The sequence below is a fragment of the Neodiprion lecontei genome, chromosome 5 (assembly GCF_021901455.1).
Source record: "Neodiprion lecontei isolate iyNeoLeco1 chromosome 5, iyNeoLeco1.1, whole genome shotgun sequence".
Lineage (NCBI taxonomy): Eukaryota > Metazoa > Arthropoda > Insecta > Hymenoptera > Diprionidae > Neodiprion > Neodiprion lecontei.
Genome location: NC_060264.1, coordinates 17,111,274 through 17,122,397, shown reverse-complemented (window position 1 = coordinate 17,122,397; position 11,124 = coordinate 17,111,274). Strand labels below are relative to the sequence as shown.

At 36.4% G+C, this 11,124-nt stretch overlaps 1 protein-coding gene across 2 annotated transcripts; it reads left to right on the top strand.

Annotated features, from left to right (window-relative positions):
• The first annotated feature begins 6,213 nt into the window (after window positions 1-6,213).
• On the top strand, window positions 6,214-10,915 carry LOC107227994 (tetracycline resistance protein, class D). 2 transcript variants are annotated; one of them, XM_015669332.2, is made up of 6 exons: window positions 6,214-6,487; window positions 7,350-7,613; window positions 8,528-8,877; window positions 9,198-9,477; window positions 9,556-9,738; window positions 9,809-10,915. In XM_015669332.2, exons 1-6 carry the CDS (start codon window positions 6,382-6,384, stop codon window positions 10,045-10,047), a joined length of 1,422 nt encoding a protein of 473 aa, XP_015524818.2. In that variant the 5' UTR covers window positions 6,214-6,381; the 3' UTR covers window positions 10,048-10,915. The 2 variants fall into 2 exon arrangements, with proteins under 2 accessions (XP_015524818.2, XP_046596505.1); XM_046740549.1 differs by having other exon boundaries at window positions 7,339-7,613.
• Window positions 10,916-11,124: the final 209 nt, after the last annotated feature.

The window sequence follows — 11,124 nt, the reverse complement described above, 5'->3', positions numbered from 1 at the left end:
TTTTTGGTCAAAATTCTATTCAGTATAAAAACTGTAGAAAGTTTTTTTTTTTGTGCAGGTTAATCTACCAAAGACTTTTTATTATTGAAAGTCGAATAAAGTTTCACCGTGTCCGTCATCATCTTGCATTTTATTGGAAATATTTTTCTTGGAAACAATAAATTCGATAAAACGTTGTAAATCTAATTCTCTTGACTGTTTTTATGATGTTGATCAGATCAGAGCTTTAGAAAATGAACAGGTTAAATTTGATCGCATGACAGATTAGGAAAAATACTTTTCCCTCTTACCCTCTTAAAAAGCAAAACAAAGCGGAAAGTTAAAAAAGTCGAAAGGTATCCGAGATTACAATCAGGGATGTAGAAATTCAATCGTCATTGTTCTCATTTTGCTTGATCTCAGATTTTGGCAGTTTGGAAAGTGGGTCGATGTCGTGATTGACGGTCGTCTCCCAACGGATTCAGCATCACATTTGATACTTGCACTATCGCCGGAAGGTAATGAATTCTGGGCCCCCTTGGTTGAGAAAGCTTACGTAAAACTTTACGGATCATGGAAGGCCATAGATGGTGGTGATCCTGGGCAAGTTTTGGAAGATTTTACTGGAGGTCTAGCGTTTTATTACCCAATATTTGATTCCGAACGAGTTTCGTTTGATACTATTCAATATGCTCAAAAATGAAATGCCCTTACGGTCTGCAATTCGAAGCTGAGTCATTCCGTTTGATTCGATCTTCGGTTGTTGCATCAGCCTTCAAAGTAAATTCGGCACCTAAAAGGTTTCAGCTGCGATCTTGTGAAGAATATTTATCATACACGTTGTACGAGAACTTGATCTTTTTGCCACTTGACTTTTCTCGATAATAAGAAGAGATCAGCTGTTACCAGACACCTGACATGTGACGATTTTTCCAGTTCAAGAAAACGGAAGCAATGAAACGTCGAGTTATAGTCGACGATTATAGCTACAGTATTACTCAAGCCGTCAATTACGGGGGGCAAGAATTGCTGCGGCTGAGAAACCCATGGGGCTGCCGTGAATGGACTGGACTTGAGATGAAGATGAAGCGATAGCATAAAAGCTTCACTAAAACCCAAAACTTACAACGAAACATAATAATAAAATCTAAGAACGCCGAACGCAGTAATAAGAACCTCCACAAAGAGCTCATGGAAGAGTGGAACTAACATTTTGATCTATGATAAACGTAACTAGAAGCGCATGTCCACAAGGACATATGAACTTCGAGGAACAACGGAACCACAATCATTAATTTCGATCTGCAGCACCTTCACATCAGGAGTCCAAAACGCATGTCGATGAACTATAAGACTTTGTAGCTGAACTCAATTTAGGCCTCGACGTCATTGTTTGAACAGAAACATCAAACGCCGACAACTATGTTTGTAACATTGATATTATTATTATTTTAGCTTGAAAAAAGTTTGAAAAAAGACACTCCAAAAGCTGGCTCATGGTCAGCCCAAACCCGCTTGCTTGAAAATGTCTGGGAAAACCGCTTGCCGTATGCTGTTATGATTCAATTTTTGTTGGGTGAAACAGTCAAGGATGAAAAGATGCAATTCACAATGGATTATGCCTTTATTTCGACGTTTCGGCAGGACCCCGCCTGCCATCATCAGGTTTCTTGAATTTAAATAAATAACCGATTTTACATATAGAATTTTCAATTACATTAATGTACAAAAATGCCTCTATTAAATATTCTTAACAAACTATTGTATAAAATTAAAATATTCCAAGCTTACATTGTTTGACATTCCTTAGTACTTAAGATGTTTATTACATGGTGTTTCTGTTAAGACAGGTGAATTTATACTCCGTCAAAAGGTTAAAGACTCTAAGTAACACGCCTGAACGTATTATAGATAACCAAAGTTCTGCCTAGAAAATATAAAAACAAACATCATTGCTTCCCCATGACTCAGAAAAAACAAAATCATTACTGAAGTGGAACTGGGCCCTCCAGATTAAGGGAACATTATTTAAGACAATCGGCAAAAACCTGCATATGGGACAGTCTCTCTTCGACATTACTGCTTCAGAACAAGGAATCTCTTTATGATGCTTACGCAAATTATTTACACAGGATAGACGACGAAGGCTGTCTCAAAAGTAGCACATTGAGTATTTATCCTCAACTGAATTTACAACGGGGAGTTCAGCAGTACTTGAAATTAAAACTCTCAAAGAGGCAGTACCAGGTACTGGCACAGATAAATCTCCTCAACAATGTCAACTGCAGGATTGTAATAGACTCCCAGATCTTCAAACTACATAACAATTCTTATTGCTACTCATGCGCGGAACCAAACGGTCTGGTCCATGCTCTAATCGAGAGCTCACTTTATGATAGCTAGAGTATTTCTAGCGTTTGCGCTACTCGACAAGAATGAATTATATATCTTTGAGCTAATTGAAAATCCGAACCGAAAATTTGTTAACAAACCTTATCAACTTTGTAGATCGTGTTTTTTATGATTAGGCACCCGTAAATTGAGCACTTGTGTACCACAAAACCTGTAACTCCTTATTATACCATTTTTTATCAAAATGAAACAATGAATCACTACTGTGTGTAAGGTCTGCAAGACCCAGCCCACTTATACGCTGGATATTCTATAACTCGGATTTGACTGAGGACAATTGATGAAGAGATAAGCGCAGGGACCCTGCAAAGTGACCAAAATAAGAGAAAAGTGCGAAGAGCTTCGGTTACGACTCTCAATCCCAGAATAAAGAAGAAAGAATTTGTTAAATAGAAGAGTGTGTTAGGGACATGGTCAGGAGACCAGTACCTGGTGGTCAGAAAAAAAACCTTGTATCAAGTAAGTAAGTCTGATAAAAAAATTAGCATTTGTTATTTCTCTAAACCAGAAATTCTACGACGTTCTGCAACAAATTATACACATTTCAACACTCAATACAAGAAAAATGGTCGTGTAAATGAAAACCATTCTACAATTATGTAAAAAAAAACGACGGTAATCTACGAAAAAGTACGATGAGCTATTTTTTGGCGATTGTAACTATCGGGTATAATAACAATCGATATCAATTCGACCATCGTCCAGCTCCCAATCCCTTAAACTGCTTTCCCAATTTCTCATCACATTCCCTGGGTAAAAATGCATATTTGTAAGGTATTTCTAGAATTGTTTGGATTGGATCCTTCGTGATGTTGAAAACTGTAATTGTTCATGTTGGAATTATACAGTTAGTGAAAGTGATTCTTAAAAAATCTTTAACACGTTTATACTGTAACGAATATTTACTTATTGCATTTTTTTTTTTTTATTTCTTCACAGTCTTGTAAATAATTGTTTTAGTTTTTGTTTTTGCCTATATTCTGATTAATGTGGGAGGTCAAAAACATGTCAATAAGGGGACAGTGAAGAATTTGAGTCTATTGTCAACATAAAAGAAAAAATATGAAATCAATGGACAGGCTTACAAAAAAAAAAAAAAAAATGATGAGTACGATAATAAACATAACATTGATTATAAATGGAACAAATTAAATATAAATAAAATATAAATGAAATATAAATAACATATAAATAAAACGTGAATGAAAAATAAATAAAATATAAGGGAAATATAAATAAAATATAAATAAAATGTAGATGAAATATAACTAAAATATAAATAACATATAAAAATTACATATTCATTCCATACATTCACAAATAAATTAAGATAAAATACGCCGGAATTCATACCGGGATATAAAATTGTCTATAGTGATGATGTAAAACGTTGGTCAGTCATAAATATATTAAAAATCAATTATCCCTTGATTTAATACTCGGCAGCAGCTTCGTCGTGTAGTTGTCCATGTGACTTTGCGAATCTTTTGATAAAATTTGGAATCCACGGTCGTCTTGAGTTTTCTTCGCGGCGATTCCGTAATGCGAAGAAGTTTGTGAACATTGTTGATTCCTTGGATCTCGTAACTTAGCTTTTCTTTTTATTTTTGACTGACACGTTAAGACTCGTACGGATGTTTACTGGCGAAGTCGATGTGTTACTTTAATTTAAATTATCGTTTACAATGATTAAACAGTCACTACGGGGAATTATAAACCGGTTGATTGGGCGTCTCCCCGTAGACTCTTTCAAAATGCTAAGCCGTTTCTCCTGCCTGACGCCTAAATCGAGATGGCTGTGCGAGGCAACATTTCGCGGGCACTTTTGAATTTATAATATCGTCACAGTCTATATATTCATATGAGCTATGGTATATTACGTGGATTAAAAAACAGAACAACAAACGATTTATAAACACCAACTATAAAAAAAAGCTACGATTTGCCTAAGTTTAACACCTAATCTCTTTATATCTATAAAAAGATCTTGTTAAGACGCATGAAGATAACTGTTTACGACCCCCGAAGCTTCGTGGTCTCCAGCGTCTAGACCTTACGCCGCGAAGTTCGACGAATCCAGGTCTGTCCAGATCCTACGGTTCGTGATTTTCGGCGTTCCAGGACCAGTACCCCGTAGTATTCGTGATCTAAGTCGCCGAGATCTTTTAGTTTTCGTTACTGCGACCTCAAGAGTGCATGAAAAGAATGTTACGTTGGCTCACTTTGTTCCTTTTTCTTTTCGAAATGGCGGAAAGTATCTGAGCTATGCACTTTTTGGCCTCTGAAACGCGGGAAATGTGGGGATAGTAACATATATCAAAAAACCTGACATTTTTTTAAATGATTTTCGGGATACGAGTAACTTACTTAAATTCCTCTACGAAAGAGCAACGCACCGTCGAAATTTGAAACCATTCCGTTTCTTTGTTTATTTAATATAGGTCGGAAAATCGTGAATTTGCTCGGTCGGTAAGGTAGGAGTGCTACAGGCTCTTTAATAACCCTTCGCCGGGCGAGGCTGGCTTCGGGCACAGTAATCACGCTTCCTATCGCTCCCCCCCGTTTTTTTTCTGATTTTTATTTATAAATTTTCTTTAAATACATCCCTACAAAGGTGGCTCATTTTGAAGACGAATATTGCAAATACGCTTGGCAAAAAGACCGTTGCCTCCTTGTTGTAAATCCTTCAAAATTTGTTAAACAATATTTAAGATCCACTATTATAAATCTGTGCATTATCAGTAAGATTGAATGTTCTTGAGTAAAGGAAGGAAAAGAAACAAGAAATGTTGCAGCTGCGTATTCTAAAAATTAATTAATTCTAAAACCCACATCACATGCAAGATTTTTAAAAATATTTATACAAATCATTATGCATTGCAAATTTTCGTACTTTGTAAAATATTTCCCCAACTTATCAAAGATATTTATAATAGTATTTTTTCTCTTAATATTCATACGTATCGAGACAATTTTCCACAGTACTATAAATATTTTTTAAATGTTTAGAAAAATATTTTCTCAATGCTGTAAAAATATTTGCAGTTAAAACTTTTGGTTCTGTTAGTGTTCTTGGAACATTCTAAAAGCATCTACATAGCATAAACTTATATGTACGTATGCATGCATGTGTATGATCAATTTTTTTGTCCGACGATATCTCGAGAACGAGTTATCGAATTTCAGTTATTTTAGTTTCAAATACTTTTTGAATCATTTAAATAACAGATTTACAAAAAATAAGATAACAATGATGATATCTTGAGAATGAATGAACGGATTCGAATGAATATTGGTACCGTAAGGATACAGAGTCGCTGATCGAGGATCTGAAGTCAGATTTGCAAAATCCAAAATGGCAATTCCAATATTGTGGAAAACAATCTACAAATGTTTGAATTTTCGTGGAAATTAATATGCGAAGGTTTTTCAGGTCACTGATAACGAATCCAAGGTCAGACTTCCAAAATTTGTAATGATGGCTCCGTTCTAGTGGTTCAAAATAAACAACATCGTCATATTTTCATGTAACCCGGTATCCGAGGACTTTAAAAGCGTTAATCATAAATCTGAATTTGTGGTTCGAAATTCGAATTGGATATTGTTCTTTTTTTTTTCTCTCTAAACTTCGAATCTGCAGTGTGAGCACGTGAAGTTCGAGGGTTGGCTCATGGCCAGTCTATAGCCGTTTATTTTACCTGAACAAATAACGCTCTATGAATATTCCGCAGTCAATAAGTATACAATATTTCCATATACATCGAAGTTAAGTACATACATAAGCGTCTAACTCTTTTTCACCATTCGAATGTCCATCGCAACACGGAGCAAGTCTGACAAGTAGAGATTAACTTGAAGCGTTTTTTTTCTAAAGAGGGTGTAATAACAAGAACAACACTTTTACGATTACTTATTGTTTATTTATAATAAATAACAGTTTGCTTGCAATTAACTGATGGTTGAAGACAGGACTGTGAAAAATTTTACGAGATGATCACAGTTAAGGAAATTAGGGAACCAAATGAGAAAAAAATGATACGCTTCTTTATTTTGGGCTGTTCAATAGTTCTCCTAACCTACGCGCAAACTTCCACAGGTTTGTATTTGTTATAAAAAAATAATTATCCAGAGTTATTATCATCAGATATTTGTGTGCCAAACTTTTGTGGCAAATATTAAAAAATATTTTTCATGCAAATCATTAGCTAGTATATAATTATGTGTATATACACTGCGAAAAAATGCTTATCGAATAGATTACAATGAGATATTTTCGTTTCGTACAAAAATGTAGTTCGATTCGATTGTTTGGTCGCTCCGACAAAACGTCTATGGGTTTTATATTGATGTCAAAGCTTGAAACTAAATATTTTTCTGTATGTTGAAAATATACAATGTACAATACATGGGTTTATCCAAATTTTTGTGGGTTTACATTTTGCCTACATAAAATTTGCAAACCTGTATAAAAGTGGACACTGAGCTATGCAAATTTTACAATTTTTTGTAATTTACGAGAAACACGAAGATAAATTTTGTCACTTTTATCATACTTCCTGTAGCTCGAAAAAATATGGCATTTGTGTTTTCTTTGTATAAAAAAGATTAATTTTGCGTCCTGTAATCATGTGGAGACCCAATAAATGTATTGTTTTTATTTTTTCGTGTCATTCTGAGGCATATTCGAAAGTTTTTAGACTGGGTGGTATTTTGAAAATTTCTTTTGATTCATGTAATTGTCTCTTCTTAATGAAACGCTTTGATTTGTACACTTCAGAATAATACTCGTACAATAATCGTTACGTATGTACTAAAGTTACGAAAAAATTAAGAATGAAATTTCGCCGTATCGAATCATTGAAATACAGTGATATTGTTGAAGTCGACCAGAACCGCTTGGCCGCTTCACATAATACCAACGATGCAAATCAAACTGAAGAATAGTAGTTTATTCACAGGTCTCATGTTCACGGAGCTGATTGTGCACCGTACGTGCCTAATTCTGATAGGAACAGATGACACTTCGAAGTGCAATATTCACGGGAAAAATGATAGCACGGCAAACGAATTGCATTTTGAAGCTGAAACTGAAAAGTATGCGAGTATGATTGTAATGGCAAAGGCTATGATCGAAAGCTTACTCTCAACTGTGGTTTCGTTATTTCTCGGTCCTTGGAGCGACAAAGGTGGACGAAGACCTGTCTTATTGGGAGGAACCATCGGTGAGTTGTTGTATTTTTCTACCAGTATTGAGTAAGCTCGATGATTCGACGTTTCAGGTAGTGATCAGCATAATATTATGATACTAAAGAATTAAACTTGATATGAAACAGCCGATCACGTTGATCTATGTACATTAATTTCGCGGGCAAAAAAAGCCTTTCCAATCACAATGACATCCGATGATGTATTGGTAATTCCAAGAGTTGACCACTCTTCGAATCTTATAAAATAATTAGAAATCTTTGATATCTTTGAAGTCACGTGAAACTCTTGAACCCCTGAAATACTATGAAAGCCTTAAGAATTCTTTGAAAACTTACGTAACCCTTTCAAATCTTACTCTGAAATGTTGTGACATCGTGGCGAAATCATTTGAAATCCTACTGAATCTTATAAAATCTTGTGAAATCCATTGAAATCATGTAGACTCAAAAATTACACGACAGTCGCAAAATCCTATAAAATCTGTTGAAACCAATTAAAATCTATTAAAATCTTGTGAAATGATATGAAATGCTAAGGAATCTTGAGTAATCCTTTAATATTGTATACCATGTATGAAAATTTTGTAAAATCACATAAAATCCTTGAAACCCTATGGAAGCGGATGAAACATTTCAAAGACCTTTAAAATTCATTGAAGTCGTATGGAATATTTTGAAACCCCATGAAATCCTGCAACGTAATTTGAGATTTCTGAAACCTCTGACATCTTTGGAATATTTGAAAACAACACGAAATCCCTGACGTCGTGCAGTAAAATCTTTTGAAATCACGCAACCTTGAAATCTGGTCTACACACATTAACTGACGAGACGTTAGCCTCTGGATTGATTTTCTTGGAATTCACACGGTCAATTGATTTTCGTAAAAATGCAACGATATCGTATGTAGAATCACATGTTTAATTCAGGTTTTACGGTGATGTTAACGATGCTCTCATTGATGTGCAGTTGGGATATAAATCCTTGGTACTTGATAATTCCCTCGATCCCGGGATTCATTACCGGAGGAACGATCACGGTAGTATTGGGTGCAATGTGTTACACAACCGATTCAACGGAAGAAGAACAAAGAACGGCGGTAATGGCTTGGATGCAAACCGCGATATTTAGTGGAGTGGTCTTGGGTTTATTTGGGGGGCCTATCATATCGACAAACTGTGGCTACACAACTGTGTTTAGCATAGGCGCGATTTGCAGTGCATTGTCGACACTTGTAATTTACTTCGCTATTCCTGAATCGGTCAAGTCTGCGATCAAGGTAGGTTCACTAAATGTTTTACACGTTAGTCTTGTACGGTCTCGCAGTCTTGGACAGTGGCTCCGTTATCTCATTTCGGAAGGAAATGGAAATTTGATTAGTTTCAAATCAACAAATAAAATTGCCTACATTTAATACTTCGAAAATTATTCGACTACATTTCGTACTTCGACTGACTCGAGGAATGTTTATTCAGCTCATTCGATGTTTGACGGAACTTCCAATAAACTTTTCCATGAAATTACACCTTGAAAAGCACCAACAACATATTCATTGTGAACTTTGAATGACGATATGACAAAAATATTATTTTTCCACAGGAGTCACATTTACGTGGACTCTTCGACGTCTCTCTCCTGAAGAAGCTTGTTACCAGTATTGTAGTTAAACGGGACGGTTTTCATCGGTTTGTAGCCTGGCTTGCGATATTCGTTTACACTTTTAGCGTGATGCTTCAGGTAGGAGATACGAGCATTGGATTTCTATTCGCAAAAGCGCGACTAGATTGGGATGCTGCACAATACTCTTACGCTGCTGGTATTGGTCTCTTACTGACCGTCATTGCCTTGAGTGGAGCATCTCTATTCGGAACTAGTTTAGGTGACATTTACACCACACGCCAGAATATAAAATTCATTTTCCGCCATTTCGTATCAACCAATGTCATTCGAATTCCAGGCGCTTCGGACACAATGTTGGCCACTCTAGGCCTCGTGTCAGGCTTGAGTTGTGCACTCGGGAAAGCTCTCGTATCGAAAGGTTGGCACATGTATCTCTCAACGTCAATCGGAATGTTTTCCGCAATTGTCCCACCAGTTATGCGATCTATTTTATCGAAATCAGTGCCTCTCGATGATATTGGTAAATTCTTTTGTCTCTTTGGTGAATCCGGCTCGACGTTAAAGCTCATGACTCGTTTAATGATTTTCAGGTACCGTGCTGTCGCTGACGGGGCTTCTGGAAACGTTGTCTCCAATGGGCGGAGCGCCGTTATTCGCGTTGATATTTTCCCATTATTTACCTCCGATATATCCATCACCAGTTTACCTCGTTTCCGTTGCTCTGTTCGTTTTATTGCTACTCTGCACAGCATGCATCGAAGTATTGACGAGGAGATCGCGTAACTTGCAATTTTACACTGCCACACCTGAAAAAGAAACGGAAGAATAGCTTGATGACTCTTATTCTATTGCACCAACGACTTACTTGGAATTCGTTGTGACAAAATGAAATAATCTTGGTCTGTAATTATTTTTAAGGTTCCGCACTTCAAAAGGTGAAAACGGAATCTTTGTAGGATCGCTTTGTTGTCCGTTCATCCGTCCGTCGAGACCCTTTTTCTCAGGAACTGGTAGAGATATCGAGTTGAAATTAATATCAGTCTACGATCCCTTGGCAGTGTAAAAAATTCAAGCTTCTCAGCAACGCAATCAGAAGATACGGCCATTTATGTCACATCTTTTGATAAAATCAAAATCTATAGCATACTTCCCGTTGACCACGAATCATAATACTTGTATCGAAGCAAGGTCTCACAGCATACGTAAAGAGAAAAGTCCGAAAATAATTGATTTATAATTATATTGCATAAAAAATAAATAATTAAGTTTGTGCGGAACCCTCAGGGGGCTTGAACTATTCGCACTTGTCCGTTTTTTAATTCTATGCTCCGTTCGTTGAGAGAACGATAAGCTTACGAAGCCAAACGCGTCAAGTTTGGTCAGATCCCGCCCAATACGCCGCCCACATTACCCACTCCAGGTAACCAAATGGATCTCACAGTTGGCCAGAACCGGCATTAGCCGACAAGGGTACCCAGGTATGCCCAGATACTCAAACCTAATGGTCAATTTTAAACCTGACGGGTCATTTTAAACCTAATGGTTGCTTTTAAACCGTCTAGCATTAATTTTTGTGAAATTGCAAGTGAGTTCGGACTTGTTAAATTTCAATTATGGCGTATTTACTCTGGTTGATTAATATATCCAATGGCAGAAAATATGGACCAGGAAATAGAATAAAATTATTCGAGATGTAATGAGACCGCGATGTTTATATTATTTCACCTGTTACTCCTTTCAAAAAGTGCGGACGTTTGGTGCAGGGCACAAATGTACGATTTTAGAGGTACGATACTGAGTTGCGAGCTCCGCTATGCCTAGCGATTCTCACTTCGCGCGAATCTGCGCGACACTGTGTCGTTCTCTCGGCGAATTGAGTATAGTCTTCATCGCTTATAATTACATT

What these genes read in the sequence shown, in the direction of transcription:
- LOC107227994 (XM_015669332.2), top strand. Translation starts at nt 6,382, where the DNA reads ATGATCACAGTTAAGGAAATTAGGGAACCAAATGAGAAAAAAATGATA. An exon ending in CTACGCGCAAACTTCCACAG is followed by an intron (nt 6,488 to 7,349) that starts GTTTGTATTTGT and finishes GTTTATTCACAG; the next exon opens with GTCTCATGTTCACGGAGCTG. An exon ending in CGGTCAAGTCTGCGATCAAG is followed by an intron (nt 8,878 to 9,197) that starts GTAGGTTCACTA and finishes ATTTTTCCACAG; the next exon opens with GAGTCACATTTACGTGGACT.